This window comes from Acartia tonsa, chromosome 7 (assembly GCF_053477335.1).
Source record: "Acartia tonsa isolate MP-2025a chromosome 7, ASM5347733v1, whole genome shotgun sequence".
Taxonomy (NCBI): Eukaryota; Metazoa; Arthropoda; class Copepoda; order Calanoida; family Acartiidae; genus Acartia; species Acartia tonsa.
In genome coordinates, this window is record NC_137266.1 from 10,586,504 (window position 1) to 10,609,861 (window position 23,358).

Here is a 23,358-nt window from a genome sequence, read left to right on the forward strand (position 1 = left end):
CTTATATTCTGATGTCTTATTTTATTTAAGGAGATGTTGGAACTGACGAGAATAGTGGCAGTGGGGAGGATTCTGGACCTAGTCTGTTAAGTCTTACACTTCCTAGTAGATCAGCAGCTACTAAGTAAGCATTTGTTTATAAGAGAGGGGTGGTTGGGCGGCTGTGGCACTTTTGAAACCAAAATTAAGTCTAAGGAACCCAACTAAATAAAAAGTTACAGCACTGAAATTCGGCATGGCATTTGTTTCAAAGAGTTACAATTTGGAACTGTAAAGAAACGGCGGTAACTGCCTCTCTCGCCGAAAACCGCTATTTTTCGCCGGATTTTTGTTTTTACTTTTAGTTTAAGTAGGTATCTAAAAGTGTTTCCCCTTTTGTTAGGTATAGAAAAATATATATGAAAATATTTTTAATTTATAAACTATATATAAAAGAAAAATTATTCTTTCATTTAACTTATAAGCCTCTTGTAACCTGTATTTAATATTTGTATTTATACCTACTACCTACTTATGCAAGATAATTTTGGGTTTTCCAAAAAAAAGATTTGAGATTGTATTATTTTCGCTAATCTAAACATTTTTTGTTTGTGCAAATATCTACAAAAAAATCTTGTTGTACAAGTTATAAAAAATTCTACTAATTAAGACGTGAGGAGCGGCTAAGCGGAGGTAACCCAACAGTATTCTGCCCAGAGTGCAACTATAAAACTACCCACAGCAAAATTGTGGACCATCTACTCAAGTGCAAAAAGGCGCTGGCAGCTAACAAGCCAGACAAACCCCCGTTGACCAGCAGGTCTGGCAGGATCCTGCAGTCACCTGGAGCAAGTGCTGCCGCAGCGGCGGCTTCCGCAAGCAGGCCAACGGCTGGCGGTTCTGGTGGACAGTCGGCAGGAAGAAGTGGTGTTTCGCCAGTACGGGCAACCTCGCCCAAACTGGTGGCAGCTGAGTCCAGCAGTGCTGTTCCATCTTCATCCAGGGCTAAGGTTAGTTTTCAGTGAAAAATAATTGGCACAAATTGATAAATTAAAAAGTTAAAAAAAATTTTTTGTCTGTATTTTGAATAGATTAAGTTCTGTATTTTAGTAAGGCGTGATTGTTTTCGCCTTTTTTATGTCCTTTCCATGCCTTGCCCACCCTTTCGAAATCACAGCCCCTAGATACTAGGGGCGCAACTGTCCGTATAATAAAGATAAAATAATTGTAAGGTGGAACGGTTTGGTAGGCTAATGACTAATGTTAAAAGCAGTAATTAAATCTGTTGATGTTAATATGATTGATACTTTTATTCACCTTGATAATTTGTCAGGAAACTGTATCTGCCAGCAGTACCAGCAGTAGTTCAAAGCCAAAATCTTCCCCATTCCAGAAGACAAACAATATTGTCAAGAAGGTTTGTTAATTATTACCTATTTAAATTGTGATGTATTAATGTAAATATTTTATAAAAGCGGTCTCATGTGGTAATCTCCATTAAAACTAATTCTCTTCCTTGTTGATAAAAAAAGTTAGAAATTATCATGTTAAAAACGAACGTATATGGTAATGGTTATAGAATTGCTACTTTTCACTTTCTAAATCGTACCTAACTGTTACAGGAATCATCATGCAAAGTTTGAAATCGATAGGGCAAGTCTTTCATGTTTAAATTGTTATCCCAGTATTATTCATTGGATGCATTTCATGAAACTATCCCTTTGTCAGGTTTTCTGGAAAAAGTTTGAGTCTGAGCGTCAACAGCAGAACAACAGCAACAACAACAGCCGAGACTCTCCAGAACCATACAAATCACCAGATTCTTCCTCATACAGGTCTCCAGAACAGGTACGGTTTTAACTATTTCTCTTGACGTTTTGTTTGCATCGCTGTGAACGAGATGAGAACCATATCGGTCCAGCGGTTAGCGAAATCCTTTGCTAAACATAGGTAGGGTAGTGCGGGGTTATTCCGGTCAATTTTTGCTTCAACTTAAAAAAAACATACTTCCCAAAAACTTTTTCCGGTTAAATACAGTAGGTAATAAAAGAAAGTAAAAAAAGTGACTGGAATATTCCCATTTTGTTTAATCGAAAAAAAATTATGAAAAAATCAAGTTGGAACAACGCCTCCAATTGCAAACGATAAATGAAGGCCATATCTTTCATTTACAAAAACCCTGAGGTCGCTAGGACTTACCATTTTTTCACAATTTTAGGTTTAACTGAACATGGCCTATTCTGAATTTTTTTTTTTGCAAATTTTTTGCAACTTTTTGAGGGCAAAAAATCATAGAAGGAGTGATCTGACAAAAATTTGCTGAAGTAAGAAATGAAAGTATAGGCAATAAACTACAACTTTGCTAAAGATCTCTCGCAAACGTTTAGAACACCGGTAAAAAACGGTTTTTAAAAAGTTTGACCGGAATTGTACCCCTCGACCGCATTAACCCCGCAATACCCTATAATCATAGACATCCTGTTACTTTTTTATAAAGGATTCAATTCTTGAGATATTTTATAAATTGAAAGATTGATAATGTCTTCTTTGTTTAGGCAAGGTCACCAGATCAGTATAAACCACCATTGAAGCTAAAACTTTCTCGCAAGGCATTGTAGTTTTATTTCAGTATTCTTTGATAAACGAATAAACTTTGAAAATTAAAAACAATGGTTTTGGAGGCGAGTTTAGGGAAAAGGGAATGTAACAACCATTTTTTTCTCCACCCTTCTTATCCAGTTCCCTTCAGTTACATCAAAAAACAAGTTTTACGCAAACAAAATATTTAATTTTCAGCAATCTCAAATGGAATTAGTTGCCTGAATATAAGCCCCTGCATTTTTCTTTTACATTTTTACCTGTCCAAGAACTATGTCAAGCTTCTATGATAAATAGAACAGAGTCAGTTAAGTAGATATTTCGCTCTTATAATACTATTTTTTTTAAATGCGCAAAAATGACATAAAACTACTCTAAAGGAGGGAAGCACTGACTCATCATATTTTGAGATAAACAAACCAATCATCAGCAGTCTTCTTAGACAAAATATGAACAGGGATCATTACTTAAATATTTTATATGTGCTTACATGAGCAGTTGGATACTTAAATTATTAATTTTCTATTTTTCATACTGTTAATACTTAACTTTTTCAAACAATTTTGTATCAAAATTAAATATCTTTAAAAATCATTTAAGTTTTCGACAACGTAGGTTCAGTCCTACGGCTTCTCGTGGGGGCGGAGGAGGTCACTCCCCCATATCAGATAGATCTCCATCGCACCCAAGGTCTCCTGTACCATCCTCGCCTTCCTATAGGTCACCAGTTCGGTCCCCGACACCAACAGGTACGTCAAAATAAAAACATTTTTCAGTTTGGCTTCGAAACCGATTTTTATCCGGCGGATTAGAACCGGTTCTCAGCCATACTGAAAAGTCATGTATAGATCGTATTACAGACAATTTTCAATAATAGGATACGATAAATTTAAAGGGTTATTGAAACCAAAAAGCAAAAATGTCAGGGATGATTTATCTTATTAGAAAGAAAATATTTCTGTTTTAATCAATTTTAACTTAATGTAAATCTGATTTCCTTGACTTAAAAAAATGTTCCTTTTTGCCTCGAAAGGTTTTATAGCATCTTCATCACAATTGTATCTCAAAGTAATCGCATTTTCCTTTTTAATGTACCTAATGTCTTTATTTTAAATGATATGTTACCAAATTGGGGTATATTTACGTTAAAAAATGTACATAATCTTCTTATTGTATTAATTTATCACTACCTATGGCTTACTTATTTGTAGGTCAAGGCACTGCAGAGACTCGCTCCCCCGCTCACTACACGGCAATCTCAAGCACAGTCACAAGTCCCAGGACTCAACCCCTACCAACTACTCCTTCTCCAGGAATGTGTTAAAAATTCATTTTTAATTGAATTAGAGAGGGCGGGTGGAGGGTTGTTTTAAAGTTCAGAATATTATGTTAAATGGGAGTTTTTAAGAAGGTCAGGTGCTTATGATATATCTGATGTTTTTGTTCTGATTATTGATATTGCTATTAGAGAAATAGGTATAGTTTAAATATGAGTAAGTTATATAAGTATTTCAGGGGTGTATATTCTGCACAAGATTTATTTTTTTCCCCTGCTACAAAATTTTTTATTTTTCTTCCCCCCCCCCTAGTTTTTTTTCTCACCAAGTAGGGGGAAAATGGAAAAATATTTAAAGAACTCTAAATTTTATTTTTTTTTATCCCTCCTACCACACATTTTTTAAAGTTTTTTTCACCAAGGAGGGGGGGGGAAATGGAAAAAATGTTTTCACTTTTCTTAATTTTTACATTTTTTTTCCCTCCAACCACTTATTTTTTATTCCCCCCCCCCCCCCCCCCCTGAGCAGGGGATCCCAACATTGAATTCTACTATAGCCTTTCAGTCATTTTCTACCTCCAACAAAATTGAAATTTTTAATACAAAACTCACTTAAGTTGATCTCTCGATGAAACCGCACGATGATTCAAAGCTGCCACCTCCAGTGAAAGTAATCATCAAGAAGTACGAGTTCCCCAAGGAGGATAAGGATAAAAGTACGCCTGCTGTTGTTAAGCATGAAACTGATAATGCTCCCATCAAAGATGAATCTCAATCTGAAGATAATAAAGAAACAGGTACATGTAGTTGATTTATGTCTGAGCAAGCATAGGCCATACAAAATGGTTCTCCAATTTTCTTTGGAAGAATCAAATTGAGAATTTGGAAAAACAAAGAATTTTTTTATCATATAAACAGGCGCAGCTATCTATTTAGGTACTTACATTGACTTCTTGAAGAAATAAAGGCATTCAGAGAGCTAACTTAATTCTAAAAATGAAATAACCTTAAACCATCTAACTACGTATGTAAAGGAACTCGATCACCTTTCGTAGTTATTGGAATCTAAAGCTTTAGACTTGATATACCTAATATGATAGTTTCTTATAATTGGTAAAATCAGCCTTGTTAACCTAAAATTAATTATAGATGTTGATATGAAAGAGGAGGGCGGGGACGACCCCAAGAAGTCTGGAGGAGGATTGCGGGGCGGGCGAGGCCGGGCAGTGTTCACCTGTCCTCTCTGCACCACAGAGTTTGCCATCCTGTCCAACCTGGAGAAACATATTGACAAGGATCACAAGGATATTGAAAAGCCAACCAGGAAACGAAGGTAAAACATAGTTCTTGTGCCTAACCCCTTTGGATGGCTGCGTCTAGACCCGCGGGGAATTTTCCTGCAGTATAACCCTGCAGGGCCACCCTTCAGTACCTAATATAACCTTACCTGACCAAATAAACAAATTAACACCCCCCCCCCCTCCCCTCTCCTATTTCCAGTTTATCAATAAGGGAGGGTTTTGTTCCGATCTGCGCAATTTTCGGGAAACCGCCCAATTTATTACTATTTCTATGGAGAGAGAGATACGGACATTCAAAATCTCTTTTAGTGATATTGTATCTAGAACTTTTCAGCGCTTTTATTCAAACCTGTTTCTTGACCACCGAACCTCCCTTATTTTACATTTAGAAAATAAACAGATTTATTTCTAACCCCTTTTTGGAGCTCAAAACATGTTTTTTAAGTTCCTATTTGGTGCAGATAAAACATGAGGGACACTAATGCCTTCTTTCTAATTGATATTTATTTAGATCTGTAACGATGAAAAAATCGTCCTCCGACTTTTCTTCCCTAAGTTCATCTCCTCCGAAACGAAGCCGCAAGTCAACTGGAGATGGATCGAAGCTGGACGATTCCTCCACAGTTTCCGATACTAACTCCAGGAATTTAAACATTTTAGATTGAATATAAAAATTGTATGGCCACAATTCCTTTTATTCTTACATTTTAGGTATGGTATATTTATTGTAGATATTTCGTGAATCAAGGTTTAAAGGGCCATTAGAAACAACACTGATAGTTTAAATTTCACATCGGACGTCCAATTTTTTTTCAGTGGGGGGGGGGGGGGGGGGGGGTGCATTATAAACAAAAAAGATATTGTGTCAGGTACAGGTGGGAGTAAGGACAAAATTATACACTTGAGTATAGGGGTATTGCATATATTTCGTACGATCTTTCTAAAAGCAAAGTTATTTTTTTTTAATTTTCGTGATGTACAGAACACTTGGCTTTACGATATCTCCCATTATTAATGCCCTCTCCTTTCCCCCCCCTCTCCTCCCCCCCCCTCTTCTTTTACTTTTATTTAAAATGTGAATAATGCTATAGTGTTGACACAAGTATGGATACATCCACAGACGCGGACAATAGAAAACTCACAGAATATGAAATATTCCAGTCTTTGCAGGTATTTATACCTACCTGTTTACTTTAGTATTTGAGTAGAGTACCTAGTTAGTTACTCTTTAAATTGAGTTTGTCAGGACGTACAGTTATGGCTAACAGTAACAAGTGACTGTAACTTGCTGTTATATTTCTGATTAAACCAATTGAGCTAAGTGTATTTTTAATCGGAAGAACGAGTCTAAAATCTCCCTTTTTTCTATCTTAAGTAATAACATTAATGTTTTCTTAATATTTTGATCCCATATTTTTCAAAAAGACATCTAGTTTTCACTTCTTCTATTAATTCATAAATTTTTTTAATGCTTTCTTGTCATCTATAGTCTTTGGGACATCTAAAACGATGGTCCCCAAAATAGTGCATTTAGTATCAGTTTACATGAAAGGTAAGGTTGTTAAAGTGAAAAAAAAACTTCAAATAACATAGTTCTAAAACATACCATATTATAATTTTAGTTGAAGACAAAGAATGAGAGACGTAAGATGACCTGTACAGAGTGCGGCCTGCAAATACCACCAAACAACATGAAAAGGTATATTTTAAATATATGGTAGCGCACCTTCTATTAAATGTTTTAATTTGTGTCTATCCGATTAAGGTTTCAAGTACATATTAGAAATTACATATGAAATTTTATATTAATCAAATTTTCATTTGAATCTCATTTAAATAGACAGGTTAGGTACTAAACAATTTGAAATTTTTGGTAACCTGAATTGCCATTACAACTATTAAGTCAAGTTGCAGTATTGTATCCCTCTTTAAGGCTGAATTTCAAAAGTCGTACTTCCAACTAGGGTTGGGCCGGATACTTTTTTGGCCGGATACCGGATACCGGATATCCGGCTGATTTTAAATGCCGGATATACGGTATCCGGCCGGATATCCAGCCAACGCCGGATATCCGGTTATCCGGCCAAATTACCGGATATCCGGCCGGATAACCGGCTAAATTACCAGATATTAAAGTAGCAAAAAAAAATTATTAATAAACTTTTGAGATTTCATATATAAAATTTACATAAAGATAAACATATTCAAAAAATGTTCTTCTAGCTTCAATAATAAGAAAATTATAGCCATATAAAATTTTAAAAAGCAGAGATTTTTGGTGTAAAATATAAAAAAAGTTATAGCCGGATATCCGGCCGGATAGTTTCAATATCCGGTATCCGGCCGGATATTGAAAATGGCCGGATATCCGGCCCAACCCTTCTTTTTACCCTGATATCCCCCTGTACTAAAACCATATAAACTTGTTTGTTTTGTAGGCACATGGAACGTCACAATAAAGAAGAAGAGGGTGAAGATTCATCACAAACTCAAGGTAAACATATTTTCCAGTAAGGCTGCTTTGAAATCGATTAATATCCGCTAGAATAGAAGATCCGATTCTCAACCAAACTGACAAATCATTTATTGTATCGTATTATATCAAGTTTTCTACCAATATGAAAATCTTATATCTTATAATTGTACATTTTTATATCCGCAGAAAGTCGTTTATAATAAGATGCGATAAAATAACTATTCTTTTCTTTACGTTGTAATTTAATTATTGTCTGTTTTGTTATAATGTGCGTTTGCTCATTATTTTTGAGTAAAGCAGTTTTTATATTTAAATCCACATTTATGGATAATGATAATTAAAAAAAAAAGGTTTGCGTAAAATGTAAAATTCTTACAGACGTGAAAAAGAAGAATTCTGGAATGGAGAGTTGCAAGGAATGTGGAAAGGAAATGAAGAAAAATATGATCAAACGACACATGGCAAAACATAAGAGAGAAGGTGAGTTAGGTTTACTTTCTCTAGCGTTGTGTTGATTAGGTTATATGATCTCATGAAGCCGTTTATACAGTGCCTATAAAAAATGACGTCATACAATACAAATGTCCAATGATATGCCAATACACAGACCAAATTACTGATGGCAGCCCAGTATACATTTTAGTTGACCAATGGTAGGTAGGCCAGTATTACGTCATTTTTACAGGCACTATAAAAAGCTCTTTTCTCATCTATAAGAATGAAATACAACAATAAGATGAAGTTTTCTTCAGTGAGGGATGGGATATTGGGGTGTTTATTACGCCAGTCCCCAAGTTTTTATAATAACTTTTTTGTATTCGTTGACTCAACAACTTTTATTGAATTTGGATCAGTTGGTTCATTAAGTTGAGTGTATAACCGTTCTAACTAATAATTGTAATCTACAGAAGGGATAATTTTGTGTATCATCAATGGGGATATACATCAATTTATCGTCCATTGTCTTGTCTCTTTAGATTCCTGAGTTTTGTTCCATTATTGCTAATGTATTCTATATTACAAAGTAGCTTGATGTCTGTCTGAAGCTTAAGATCTCAGTAACCACTGAACCGATCGGATTCTACTCTTCAGGGAATATACCTACTGGTCCTGTGGTGGTTTTAGGCTATTTTCTGGGGGGGGGGGACACCCCCAACCCCCCAAAAAACAAAAAAATTCACCCCCCCCCCCCATTTTTTTTGCTGAACATTTCCTTGGTCCTGTTTTTTTTTGCTGAAGATTTCCCTGGTCTTTTTACGAATTTCGCCTTAATTTTTTTTATCACCTCTTGGGGCAAAGCCCCTAGAGGCTAGGGGCGAAGCTGCTAGTCAATTTTAAAAGAATAAAACGATTCCAATGAATATTATATTTATTGTAGATGCAGCTGTTGACCCTCCGGCAGCTGTGGGCAGCAGTACCAGTGCTGGAAGTCCCGCAGGCACAGATGACAGAATTCCGTGCAAGGCAGGATTTTAAGGATATATATAAATACAAACTTTTCTTTGGTTTAACAAAATCATTTATGTTGATTTGATTCATGTTACAAAATCGATGATAGCAGGCGTACATTTCTCACAATTCATACATAAAAGTTGTGTTTGGGATAATATGCCAAAATAACCAATGTTATTGGGGGGGGTAGTTATTTGACAATCTAAGGTATTTACTAAATATTTTGTACCTATTAATTAAGAATTCACAATTTGATCGGATATTCTAAATGGTTATTTTCTATGCTATGGCGTGCAATGAGAGTTACCAGGGGAAGGAACTCCTCCCCAATTTCAATTTTACCAGGGATGCCGATTTTTGTACATATTTACTTATCCCTAAATCCGTGACGCCAGGAGTGTGGAAAGAGACTTCCCAAGAATGCCATGAAGAGACATCTCATGAAACATGAAGCTGATAACTTCAGTAAGTTTAGTTCATTTTATTTTATATGTAAAAAACATGCATTTTTGTTTAGTTGGTTAGGTGGTTGTACTGAAATTTGTAGTTTGATTTCTCCTCAATATGATTAAGAATATAGAGAACAAGCCACAATAAGGCTCAGCAGGGGATGAGCTGGAGGAGAGGAGGGAAGCTGCAACTTTCTCCTTAGGAACACCGCCTATAATGCCGTTTCATTTAGAACTATATGAAATAGCATTATTAGTTTTTTTATTTCAAATGCTGAAATTTAAAGCCCAAGTGGGATACCTCAATAAGGCTTTTAAATCCAAACAGGAAAAAAACACTCCTCCCTCAACTGATAATGATATGCCATATGATATCTCAGTAATGAAATTATAAATGTAAGTCTGTGGCAGAGTTACTTGGTGTTTAAGGCTGGGATTCAAGCATTAGTACTTTGTCCATTTTGATTTTTCTTTGTTTTATAAAATAAATATTACTATTTCCAGTATGATTTCAAAAACCGATTTATATACCCTATTTTAGAACCAGTTCTCTGCCATACTGAAAAATCATGTATAGCATCTAGTTATAGACAATTTTCTATGAATGTGAAAATAATAATCAAAAAATTAAAACCAGTTTTTTGGCCCGGGCTTTTGGCCTCTCGGGGCTAACAAAGCTGGTTTTAATCTTATCATTTTTCATTTTGATATGCGTGGAAAGCTGTCTATAATACGATGCGATAAATAACTATTTTCCAATATAATATTGATTTAGTGCCAAGTACGGGTAAATCCTCTCTGTCTGCAACAGAGGATAACGTTAAAGTTGAACCAGGAATGATATTTAATATTTTACTACAATTTGAACATACACAAGAACGTTTACGTTAATAGTAGTTGGGGTTTAAAGATTTGTAAAACTAAATACCACACAAGAAAGAAAGGGGTCATTTGAGTCTTAAAAACATATTTTCTTATTCATAGCTTTAAAATTTTATTTACGGTTATTATGTTTATCGTAATTATGGGTGTAGAAAATGAACATCGATTTATCGGCTATTATCTTATTCCTTAATAACCCTGTACCTAGTCTAATTGAAACCTTATTAACTCAAATATAAATTGATAAACATCCATAAAAATTGCCTGTTTTGTAGATGTGAATTAGTGGTTGAAACGTTTAAATTCTCAACTTAATGACCCAACCAATCAAAATGCACTAATGCCCCCAAAGTTAACCCATAAGAAATCGATATTATAAAACTTAGGAGACTAGTATAGTAAACAACCCAATGTCCCCTTTCTCTGTGTAAACTTACCCATTCATCGGGTAAAAGGATAAAGGTTGTAATGTAACAGTATGACAAAAAATATTAAATATCGTATTGACCAGAAGGTGATATGGGCACAGCTAGTGCACAGTCACATGATGAGGAGGAGAAGGATATTTACAGCAAAAGTTTGTCACTGCAGCGCTCTGCCTCACCCAGTCAGAAACAAACGGTAAGAATTGATTGTAGGGTAGCGTTTCTTTTGAGCAGGGTTTCTATGCTTTATGGTATGGTGCTTTGTTAGGCCTCTTGTTATCTTATTGTGTTAATTGTCTGGTTGTGTTAAAAGAGTTAGTCTTTTTATAAAAAGCGTATTCCTTAAAGGCTTAAAGACGTGGTTCAAATTAATAATGCTAAATATTTGCTTTTGCAAAGAGCATCCTTATAATTGGCTTTCTTGGCTAAATATGGCAGGTGTCCTATAATAATTCACTCAAATGGATGATTTAACAATATTTAATTTGATTTTAGGAGGTAAAGAGCAAAGCAGAAAGAAAGAAGATAACCTGCGATATCTGTGGACTAACTTGTGCACCAAATACTTATAAACGTCACATGGATAGACACAAGTAAGTTTTCTTGTACTCTCGAGACTTAGGTGGACTTAATTGTGCACCAAATACTTAAAAACGTCACATGGATAGACACAAGTAAGTATTCTTTTACTAGGTATAGAGATATCTGTGGACTATATTGTAAACTAAATACTTAAAAAATTCACTATTATAAACTTTGAAATGGTCGTTGTATTTTTTTTGTTTTTTTTAAGGCGAAGTTTTTTATAAAATCTAATTTCTTATTATTAACTTAAGACATTTAGAGACATAGCTTAACCATCGATTTATGAAGAAATTGCCTCACAAAAAATATTTCAATGTTTTATTTTGTCTAGGAGAGAAGATGAAAATCCTGGCGAGGTGTTTGCTCCCATTGAGATAACACCAACAAAGGTAAACTTTCAAATCAATTAGAGTTATAGAGGAGGAACAATCTTGCCACATAATTGGTTTTCAAGTAATAACATTTTGGTGCGAAATGACTGCGTTTATTTCATACATGTAATAGGTATTAGATATTGTCGCCTCTATTATGGGATTTAATTATATGTGACTAAATATGATAAAAATATTCGTTTGGTCACGTTTAAAAATGTTTTTGAAATATTTTTCCCTCTTGGAATATAGAGCCCCTAGATTTTAGGGGCGCGACCGTTTGTTATTATAAAAAGCTTAACACAAAAATATTTCAGGATTACTGGGAGATGAACGATATAAAACCCAACCTGGAAAAAGTAAAATCCAACCTGACTACCAGCAGTAGCAGCAGCAGCGTAGCTCCTGCTCCCATCATAACTAATCCTTTATTAGTTCTGGCACCTAAACAAGGACGAACAAGCTCCAGGAGAACGTCAACAACTGAGCAGCAGCGCAGCGAATCTCCCGCAGTACCACCACCTCCACCAGGAAAACAATCAATACTAGAATTATACATTATAATAAACTTACACTTAACGGGATCTTTGAAATCTCTTTTTTACTTTTTATCCTTTTATCAGATAAAATATTCAGGAAGGGAGAGGATATTGGATTGTAAAATGAACTGGTACTCAAAGTTTTATAAGATTTAAGTATAGTGTTCTATGTTGACTCAAAAACTAAAAACTAAAAGTTACCAAACTTGTCTTTACCCTTATACTTTTATATACAGATGAGGTAAATCTGTTTTTTATCACTAGAGATTTATATCAGTTTATTACCGTTGTCTTATCCCTTAAGATCCCTGATCCAATTACAAATTTAATATTTATTGTTTGAATGTTCAGTAAAACCAGTAAAAACTACATCATCACTACGAGAAGTGAGAAAGAAGGATTTATTGGCAAGAAAAGAGGCAGAAAATAATGCAAACAAAGATTTCTCTCTTGATAATGTTAAGGTTTGTTTAATTCTAACAAAATATCATTCATTATAATAAGTTTCGATGTAAATTCAAGGTCATTTAAGAAGGAATAATATTTAACACGGCGTTGATCGTGACCTTAATATTTTTGTTTACATGTACTTTTTTCAATCAAGGTATTTTTATTCTGAAGAATAGAAAGGATTAATTAAATATTTTTTTTGGTGGGGTTGGGAAAATTTTAGGCCAATAGTAGCTTCTCCCAAACAGAGTTGGATTCTTAGGTTCGAATCTCGGTCCGACACCGCGTCATAACTAAAGACGATAAAAATGGTTCCTACTGCTGGTACATGCACAACTCACTACCATGCACAGTTAGGACTTCTTGAACAATGGTCATCGTGCAATCAAAGAGTTGGTTGTCTGATGGGCAAATGGACGCTTTACACCGCAATCATAGGGCTTAAAGCTGACAACCCTATCCCATATCCATATAAAGCCATATTGTTACAGAAACACTGACAAATTGTCAGCGGCATATGCTCGCCCTGTGGAGTGAAAGGGGCTTGTTACTGTTTACAAGCAATTGAAAGTTTGTTTCAGTTCATAAATATTTTAACTTCAGGTAAAATTGGAGGATGAATCTGATAGTAAAGGAGAAACCAATAAGAAAGAAACCAGTATTAATAATAGTATCAAACTAACAGATAAACAACAAGATATCAATTCAAAGTAAGATTTTATTTTCTTTCTACAAAATAAAAGGATTATAACATAATCCGGTCCATGGAAAGAAAACGAAGTTGCGGGTTTCATCGCATTTTCACTATAGCTTTTGAAAGGTTATTTAAGGTTAGGATAGAATAAGTTAATGTTAATGATTGCCTCTCATGGTTAGAAATATGCCCCGCTGGGCTAGAGCCCCCCGCAGGGGCTAGAAATAGGAGAAAAGCTACTGTGAAAATACGACGAAACCCGCAACTTCGATAATCCTTTGTATGAAGTAAAAGGGATATTTTAAATGTCTGTTATGATATTTTTTACCTGTAAACCGTATGTCTTCTACAGTTTAGGAAAGCTTTACATAGGACCGCCCTGTGATGGATTTAGGCTATTTTATTTTTAAACTTAAGTCTAGGGATGATTTTATGATAAAACTTAACTCCCCTTCCATTTCAAGATATCCAAAGTTTTTCAGCTAATCAATGAGAGATTGTGTCTTAAAAACTTTGGATACTAGAATAATTTACAGTCCAATGTCTCCTCCCTCCCTGTGTAAAACTAACATTGCTTCTATCAAGGAAAAATGCTAAGAGATCCACGTCAAGTCCTTCAAATTCTGAAGATTCCCTGGCAGCTAAATCTGATGAAAATGGTTCCACTGACAGCAACAATACAAATGCTGCAGAAAAGAAGGTTAATAAATATATTAAGGTATGGTTAAATCACGATTTTATCCACTAGTGGCGGAGTTTTTTTTGGCTATATAATTAAAGCTTTTTGTGGCACTTAATAAAATGAGGTGGGTGGGGTATTATGTGATTGTCGTCCCTCAACTTTTTTTTTATTTATAAAGAAAGATTTGACTGGTGTTTCTGTGTTTGAATGGCAAAATGTCAACTGTCTTATTATGTAGTGGGCCATTTAAAATGCTTTTTTAATCAAGGAGGTGCAAGAACAAGAGAAGGGGAAGGTATCCGGATCTGATGAGGAAGGGGAGGGTCCGCTGGAGCAAGCAGTTAGGAAGGTTGTCAGCTACAAGATGACCCCCAAGCAAGCCCTGCAAATTTATAATCTCACACCAAAAGTAAGTACTTTTTTACATTAGTAAATTTTTACAAAGTTTGAAATACTAGGTACAAAAATTTGTCAGCTGTATAAACTGGATGCAAAATGGCTTTTTTTCCTGGGCAATGTCCCTTAAAAGTCCTATTTTCTAATTCTGTCACACTCTTAAGATTTTTTCATTTTCATCATTTCTATGCCTTTTTGAAACTTTTCTCACTTCTTCACCAGTTCAAACAAAAAATTGTAATGCTTTCTCGCCATTTCTTATTGCCTTTGGGACATATAAAACGATGGTCCCAAAGAGTCATTCGTCTGTCGGTACATCCGTCCGTCTATCTAAGTAAATTAGCATAAAGCTCTAACTTATTTTTTTTGGTTAGATTTATGTCTTCGCACGAAAGAACTGTATTTCATAAAGGCATCTGTTTTTATGAAAACTATTCTTGTTCATGTATATTTTCATATTTTTTCTATTATTCTAGGTATTATTTGATTATCTTCTTGGCGAGACTGATGAAGATAGAATGGCTATCCTTAAAAAGGTATCATTTTAATTTTAAGTTCAAGCTTTTTTTAGAAAAATAGAACAAAAGTGTTATCTACCAAAATAATTTTGTCTACGGGCTTTTCAGTATTTTTATTTATAATTTGATATTAAAAGTTCAAAATGATTCGATTTTTATACAATCTTCGGAGTACAACCTAAATAAGAATTTAAACGTCACATATTCAATTTTATTTGGTATTAGAATTCAGGGTACTTTTCCTCAAAGTGCCTATCGGGGGGTAGTTTTGCAGTCCTATCTAGTACCCAATACAACCTAACCTAACCTGGCCTTAAGTAATGAACATACTGTTCTCGACTAGGTACTGTTATTATGTATCTTGTCCTTGTATTAAATGATTTTAATTTAAATAATTTTCAGGTGAATCTGAAATCTGCGGACGAGGACCGAGTGATCCAGTTCTGCACAGAGAATGAGGATCATCTCAGCTATAAATCTGTCATCAGTTTTGTTAAGGTCAGCTTTTTTTAAAAGCGAAGCTTTTCTATAATTAGGGTCGGTCCGTCCGTACGTCCGTAACGGATAGCTTTTTTCGTTAATTTTGGCATGTTAGAATTGTCCTATCGATTTCAAATTTTGCATGGTGATTCCTTTAGTAGTTAGGTACGATTTAGAAAGCGTAGCAACCTTATAATCATCACCAAAATGTCCGTACGTCCATTTTAAACAAGTTGATTTTTTTTACTTTTTTAACAACAAATTTTTATGTGATCTAATCATCCGATTGATCTGATTTTTGGTATATTAATTCCTGGGACAACAAAATAAAATTTAATAAGCGAAGCAACTCTATAATTAAGTCCTAAAAATGTAAGTATGTCCATAAACATTATCCTGAATCAAGCAGTTTTTCAACAAATTTACTTACAATTTTGCTTTGACTCTTATACATTTATATTATGATAATTCAGTTATGACACTATACAAGTGTTAATGTCCGTTTGTCCTACCGTTTCAGTGCTTCGCTTTTATGGATGTTGTCATCCTTGTTTATATGCCTTTTGGAAAGTATTAAAGTAATGTTATGTCTATCTATGGATATATTATTACTTGGATATTACACCAGATTTTCTAAAAAAAAAGTGAAACGTGCAGCGGGCTAAAATAACGATATCCCCCCGCCCTCTTACTGACCAATTAATGAATTCCATATTAGCAACCTAAATTGATGAAAATTTTTTTTGTCCTATCTTAATATCCACGTATATTATATAATATCCATTTGTTTTTATACCAAAAGTGCCTGTGTGTTTGTAACACCTCAGTTGTTATTATTTCTTGTGGCTATAAGTATCAGAAACCATTTCCAGCTGTTCTATGAAGTAATTTGATGCAGCTCATTAATAAAGAAATTAATTCTAAAAAACGTGATTTTTAGCTGCCATGGAGGGAGGGCAACACTTATTAAAATTGACGACCTTTTATCTGCCCCCAAATATTTGTATGAATTAACGCAAGATCAAACTGATTGATTTTAAAATTTTGACCAATATTAAAATTATTTTTAGGATTTAAAGCACAAAGATGGGGATGAAGATTTTACCTTGTCAAGACTGGAAGCCTACAGGTATGATCTTTAAAACCTTTTTTCTTCTTGTAATGGACAAAAATAGTTCTAAACTGTGGTAAAATTGCATTAATCGTTTGATCAAATATTAAATCATGTTTTTACTTGAACATCTCTATAATTCATATTATAGCTAAGTTTATTACATGACTGTGGTGTTCAGTTTATTTAATTTGTTTTCTTCATTTTGTTATTTCTTGACAAAAACAAAGCATTTGATAATATATAGAGATCACTCTACAATCATCTGTCGTTTATTTGCCCAAAAAGCTGTGTTCTCAAACCTTACAAACTTTTAATTTTTTATTATGGAGAATAGATGTTTCGCCTATAACATCATGGAGATGATTCGTCATGATGAACACTGTTTCTAAATGATAAATTCACTGAGTGAAAAAGTCTTTGATACTTCTTAGTTATTTATGGAAATATATTTCGGTGGACATTGCATCCTCTTCAGTCTAAATGACATAAATCATATTAATTTAATTTACATATTAAAAGATAGGTAAAAATAAAGAAACTTGTAGAACTATAAAGGCAGAAAATATTGCTAAAAAAAGAAGAAAATAATATGAAAGATTCGGAGAGATTTGTTCAAAATGACTGATATTTTGAATATTTTTAGATGGTGGTATGCATTCAGAAAAAAATTCGACCTAAAAATTACAGCCAAGAAAAAGTAATGACACCCACAACCAACCCTGCTACTACACCTCAACAACAAACCAATTTATATTATTTATTGTTATAACCTATTATTATTATTAATATATAACATTAGGGGATTTTTTTATTCAAACTTTTTTGAAATTTAAGTAGTGCAGTTGCATTTATTGTGTCCCATGGTGAAAAATCACCATTTTTTGGGAATTGGCCAATTTTTAAAGGTTTTTGAGATTTTCTCAGGCTAGAAGCGAGATATTTTTCAAACAGACTTTGATTTCTGATTCCTCTACCTAAGATGTTTTGGGAGCACCATGAAGCCATAGTTTAAAGCAATAAATTTTTCATTCCCATAATGGAAGGCATAAAAAATTCAAAGTGAATTATTGTCCAAAATCGTTTAAATGTTTACACAAGTGTTTTTTTCACCAAATGGCATAATAAATGCAACTGCACTTCCTGAATTTTAAAAAAAGTCTGAATAAAAAAATCCCCTGACATACATATATCCACTAGTACTTATTACTATTAAGGTTAGGTGCAAAATTAATCCATAATATTCCAACAATGTTAATCTGTTTTTTTTTATATATACAGTTCGGAATGGTATTGACTGATTTTGATCATTAGATTAATAACAATCCTGTATCCAGTGAAGAAAAAAAGCTATACTCAATATTTTACCATTTTTAATTGTATTTTTTTTTAGCCATTTAGACATTGAAATTGGTGACTTTAAACATTTAAATTCGTCGTCTGAAAGAACTTTCAATCTTGAAACGTAATCATAATACCAAGAATAAAAGTTACCATTGATTGGTACATCACTCAACTAAATATTATAATAGTTTTAATTTTACATTAAATATTGTTACCAAAAATAAGCAATCTTTTACCATTTTCAGCTATTATATCAAGTTAGGTATTTTACTTTTATCAAGCACAAACCATTGTTAGGGTCTTCTTTTAAGAATATCAATAATGATTAGAGACCGAGTAGCTGCCATTTTTATTTGTTATTTGTTGAAATGATATTTGTTATATGTAATCAATTGATATTATTTATGTATTCTCTTTTACGTATACTTTTTTTATACATGTTTTTTTTAGTAATTTGCATTTTATGTTTTTTTTAATTATTTGTTTTGTAACTTTTGTGTATGTGGTAAACTTTTATACTTAGAATAAGACAGTTCAGCTTTTAAACCATTCCAGTTTTTATTTTAAATTGTAATGTTACCTTATGATTCATTTTTTTAAAAGTAATGTACAAAATTATAAACATGGATCCTGATGTAAAATAATCTTTTTTAGACTTAAGAAAGTGCTGTTGTGTGTTTTTAAAATAAGATAAGAATCTTCTTTTTTTTTAATATAAACCCAAAGTAATAAAAAATACTCTGATTATTATTTTACAATATTACACAAATAGATTTATCCTAAAATGCAGGTAGGGAGCGGACATTGGACTATTTATTACACTAGTCCCCATAATTTTATAATAACGTTTTCTTATTCGTTGACATAACAACTTTGGGAATTTTTGAATTTTGATTGGGTGGTTCATTAAGTTAATCGTCCAAACGTTTTAATCATTAATTGTAATATACAGAAGGGGTAATTTTGTATATCATCATTGGGGATGTACATAAATTTATCGTCCTTTGTCTTATCCCTTTTGATCCCTGCCTAAAATGTATTACTAGTCAGAAATCTTGCCTTTCTATTAAACTGTTAACTTCAAATAAATCCTGCATAGATAGAATCAGGGCTCGGCAGCCGCGTGTTAGCCTCAGTGAAATCGTCATACTTTACTTTAAAATTCAGCTGGATGTCTAAACATTTTCCTAAACATACAATAAATCTTTTCAGAATTTTATATTTTGTTCATAGGTGGGTTTAAATTTGAGGCTTATGCGCGGCCGAGCTCTGGATAGGATACTGTAAATTAATAAAAATTTTGCAAGGGGTAGTTGGAAAAATTCCTATTTTTATGCAACACTAAAGAGTACACATTTCATACTTCATAAACATAAGAAAAATACTCAACATATTTTGATTTCAAAGGGGTAGTTTCACGAAATGCATTTGAACTTAATTTAGTGAACCGCATATTTTTTCTTAGTTAATGGGGTAAACTACATTTAAATAGCATATATTTGAAATAAATTCAATTTTCTACCACGTAGTTTTTAAAATATCAAGACCTGAAAATTGTCTTTTTGTGATATATGCAATTTAAAAAGACGATTTTCGAGTCTTGATATTTCAAAAACTATGTGGTAGAAAATTGAAATTTTTTCAAATATATGCCATATAAATGTAGTTTAACCATTTAACCAGGATAAAATATGCGGTTCACTAAATTAAGTTCAAATGCATTTCGTGAAACTTCCCCTTTTAACTAAAACGTCTTAGTGCCAAATTGTTTCTCGTTTTTAAATTTAGACTAGCAGAAAAATAAATTAGATTAGGTCATTAAAAATAAATATTGTTTTTACATCGTGGTAATTTTTAAAAGCAACTATGCATTTCATATCCCCACAATCACACATAGTTAAGTTATATCACGTTTGGATATAAATAAATAATGAAAATAAATAACCCAAAAATCTATAAATTTAAAAGTATTAGAAATGACTCAGAATAGAAAAATAGGATCTAGTGCAGTTCACGGTAAAATGTTCCTGGTAACGATTAACTCCAAAAATCGAAGAACTTTAAAGCTGCTAGCGGCCAAACATCTGTTATTTCTCAATAATGCACAGTTATCTTGAAGCGCACATAAATGCGCGAAAAAGACTTTTTACGCGTGTTTTCTTCAGTCAAGCTTTCACTGTGCATGCTTGGATCTTTGCTAATACAATAATGTGTAGGCCTTCAAAAGCAGCTAAAATAGTGCGTACGTTCAGCAGTTTGGCAGCTAGTAGCCTTTAATATTCATAGATTTTTGAAAATAATCGTTCCCAGGAACATTTTACTGTGAAGTGCACTAGATCCGAAAACTGCGCATGTGGTGTGTTGAATTGACCTAATATGTATTTGTATATAAAGTTCTTATTGACAATTTTATTACTATTTGTTTTAATTATAGTTATTAGATTTCAATTATATTATCTCATCTTCTAGTCATCGTGTTCTTTTTTTTCGAAGCTACTTTATAATTAGGTATTTTCTGCCTGTACAAATGGATTTAGAATACGTTGATGTACTGACAGAGGAAACTTTGTCGTTAATTTAGGTTGTAAATATATTGGTCAATCCTTTTTTTCCTAGAGTAGGGTAATGTGGAATTGGATATCGTTATTTTAGCCAGCTACTAGTATCACTTTATTAAAGTTTTGATACAACATTTAAGTAATAATATATGCGTTACTCAAGTATCTAACTAAACTCGTATTTCTGAATAAAAGTTTGTTGCTTTTTTTTTCATTGGTGTTACATAATTTTCATTATTTAAAAACCATTCCAGTGAAAAAGCATCGTATTATAGAAAATTTTCCACGAAATTAAAATATGATTAATATAATGTTTGTTGGTCTGGGCCTTCAGCCCCACGGATCTAACAAAACTTATTTTAATCTTAAAATTTTTCAGTTTATTATCCTCGAAAAGCTGTCCAAACTACGATACGAAAAATAACTATTAACAATGGTTTTTTTTCTATCTCTGACTCCAAATCTGCTGATAAGACATATCTGAGTGTTGAAAAAAATTTTATATCTCATTTCACAAGATACCAGCAAACCTGGCAGGTTTATCCAGGTAAAGAACAAAAAAAATTTTTAAACTGACAGGTTGAGTCCTGATCCTCCAGGTTTCCTGCAAATCTCGAATTTACCGCCACCGTGGCTGAAAGTAGCTGGGAGGTCCTGAATTCCGTACTTAAAGTCCATATTTTGTGCTGGATTTCTGTAGCTTTTTTTCATTTTTTAAAATCAGAGCTAGCTTTTAGTTGTGAAGAAACACTGTCGGTAAATTAATCTTCAGTTCAAACGCGTCTCTCTTTTGGACTCTGTAGTCCAGAGAATACGGCCACCCTATTCCTCCATGATGTCCTGTCCTTGGCATGTTTTTCAGCTTCTCCCCATGTTAATTTTAAATTAATGAGGTCTTTTTCAGTGCTCTGCCTCCAGGTCTTTTTTGGTTGTCCCTGTTTACGTTTACCAGTGGTGGGGTTCCATTTTAAGCACTTTTTTGGAATCCTGTTATGTTCCATTCTGAGCACATGTCCTAGCCATCTTAGTCTTTTATATTTCACTTCTGCTTCGATACTATTGCACTTGGTCTTAGCATACAGTTCAATGTTTGATATTTTGTTTGGCCAAAATATTTTGCAGATTCTTCTTAGGCAGCTATTGTGAAATGCACAAAGTTGATTTATTTCAGTTTTCACAGTTCTCCAACATTCAGCTCAAAGAAGAACTGATTTCACATTACTGTTGTAAAGTCTGATTTTTGTTTTCAGAGCAAGGTTCTTTGAATTCCAAACGTTGTGTAGACTGTTGAAAGCAACCCTAGCCTTATCAATCCTTGATTTAATATCAGCTTTTGAGCCATCTTCACTGCTGATAACACTCCTGGTGAATTTGTTGCTTTGTTTCAATTGTTCACCATTTATTGTTATACTTTGATCTGGGTTTGTAGGTATATTCATAATTTCGGTCTTCTTGACATTAACAAAGAGCCCGACTTGTCCTGCATATTTGACTAGTCTATCTGTCTTAGCTTGTAGATGTTTGATTGTTTCTGAAATCAGTGCCAGGTCATCAGCAAAGTCCAGATCTTCTATGTGTCCTAGTATGCCCAGCTGTAGACCACGTTTTTTGTCCTCTGTGGTTTTCTTCATCACCCAGTCAATGACCAATATAAATAGAATAGGTGATAAAATGCATCCCTGTCTAACTCCAGTGCTTATTTTGACAAAAATCAGATGTCTTATTGTTTCCAACTGAAACACAGGCTTGGAAGTTGTCATAAAATTTAGTTATCATAATTATCATCTTTTCAGGTATACCATAACTTCTTAGTATTTTCCAGAGTGTTAGTCTGTGTATGGAGTCAAATGCCTTAGAGAAATCAACAAAATTTACATGAAGTGGCTTGTTAAATTCACCATATTGTTCAATAATCGTCCTAAGTGTGAAAATTTGGTCAACACAGCCCCTTCCAGCACGGAATCCAGCTTGTTCTTCTCTCAGTTTATTGTCAATTTTCTCATCAATTCTGTTTAAAATAACTTTACATAGGACCTTGCTTGGGATAGAAAGCAGCATAATTCCTCTCTAATTATCCCAGTTGTTCAAATCTCCCTTCTTAGGTAGTTTTATGATAATTCCTTTAGACCAGTCCGTTGGTATCTTTTCTTGCCTCCAAATTTTGTCAAATAGATCAGTTAGAGTCCTAGCAGAAAGATCTAGATAAGATAAGATAAGATTTATTTTCCTCAAAGGTACAACATATTTTATTAGATATATATTATAAATTATGTTACTATGCTTGATTTGTTTGATTCATCTGGTTTGTTGTGTTTGGTGCAGGTTAGATAATAATATACATAATAACAATTATTAAGTACCTATCATGGAATTGGCCGAACTTCATCTCCACCTAGTTACCAGGCCAGTTTAAATTGAATGGAGACAATATTTTACAATAAAAATTCCATGCAACATTGTACCAGATAGTTGGCATAACCCTTTAAGGGTTGTGGAGCCACTGGTGTACTTTGACGCTTGCCAAGCCGATACAATGTTATATGTGCAAATAAATAATAATCTTAACAATGAAACAATATCTTGCTGTGTATTTCAGACATCCTCCTACTATCAGTTGCAACTTCTCCAAGCGTGAATTCGGAACAATTAAGGAACCAAAACCTCCATAAGGAGTCGCTATTCCCGTTGAGATCCCTTTTCAGCTCCAAATAGACAGTTTCCTTTATATCAAATTATTTTCATTATAGAGTGGAGTTTTGTCCGGGTTTTAAGGACATCTCCACACCAATAAT

The 23,358-nt window shown here is 33.5% G+C and overlaps 1 protein-coding gene across 16 annotated transcripts in view; it reads left to right on the top strand.

Annotated features, from left to right (window-relative positions):
• The window catches only part of LOC145324805 (uncharacterized), a 27,734-nt gene extending 7,258 nt beyond the window's left edge, over window positions 1-20,476 (top strand). For 4 of the 16 annotated variants that reach the window (XM_080167450.1, XM_080167464.1, XM_080167463.1 and 1 more), the window contains exons 13-43: window positions 31-124; window positions 650-989; window positions 1,313-1,396; window positions 1,708-1,827; window positions 2,535-2,588; window positions 2,958-3,032; window positions 3,191-3,326; window positions 3,789-3,888; window positions 4,469-4,650; window positions 5,003-5,186; window positions 5,666-5,795; window positions 6,244-6,324; window positions 6,777-6,853; window positions 7,593-7,648; window positions 8,009-8,110; window positions 9,009-9,094; window positions 9,478-9,547; window positions 10,307-10,361; window positions 10,920-11,034; window positions 11,334-11,431; window positions 11,755-11,812; window positions 12,112-12,322; window positions 12,682-12,797; window positions 13,387-13,493; window positions 14,063-14,195; window positions 14,428-14,568; window positions 15,032-15,091; window positions 15,476-15,571; window positions 16,624-16,682; window positions 17,311-20,024; window positions 20,337-20,476. In XM_080167450.1, the coding sequence (XP_080023576.1) occupies window positions 31-124; window positions 650-989; window positions 1,313-1,396; window positions 1,708-1,827; window positions 2,535-2,588; window positions 2,958-3,032; window positions 3,191-3,326; window positions 3,789-3,888; window positions 4,469-4,650; window positions 5,003-5,186; window positions 5,666-5,795; window positions 6,244-6,324; window positions 6,777-6,853; window positions 7,593-7,648; window positions 8,009-8,110; window positions 9,009-9,094; window positions 9,478-9,547; window positions 10,307-10,361; window positions 10,920-11,034; window positions 11,334-11,431; window positions 11,755-11,812; window positions 12,112-12,322; window positions 12,682-12,797; window positions 13,387-13,493; window positions 14,063-14,195; window positions 14,428-14,568; window positions 15,032-15,091; window positions 15,476-15,571; window positions 16,624-16,682; window positions 17,311-17,368 (3,278 nt within the window). In that variant the 3' untranslated portion in view covers window positions 17,369-20,024; window positions 20,337-20,476. Of the gene's footprint in view, window positions 1-30; window positions 125-649; window positions 990-1,312; window positions 1,397-1,707; window positions 1,828-2,534; window positions 2,589-2,957; window positions 3,033-3,190; window positions 3,327-3,788; window positions 3,889-4,468; window positions 4,651-5,002; window positions 5,187-5,665; window positions 5,796-6,243; window positions 6,325-6,776; window positions 6,854-7,592; window positions 7,649-8,008; window positions 8,111-9,008; window positions 9,095-9,477; window positions 9,548-10,306; window positions 10,365-10,919; window positions 11,035-11,333; window positions 11,432-11,754; window positions 11,813-12,111; window positions 12,323-12,681; window positions 12,798-13,386; window positions 13,494-14,062; window positions 14,196-14,427; window positions 14,569-15,031; window positions 15,092-15,475; window positions 15,572-16,623; window positions 16,683-17,310; window positions 20,025-20,336 lie in introns of all 16 variants that reach the window. The other 12 variants (XM_080167456.1, XM_080167457.1, XM_080167458.1 and 9 more) reach the window with 12 other exon arrangements.
• Window positions 20,477-23,358: the final 2,882 nt, after the last annotated feature.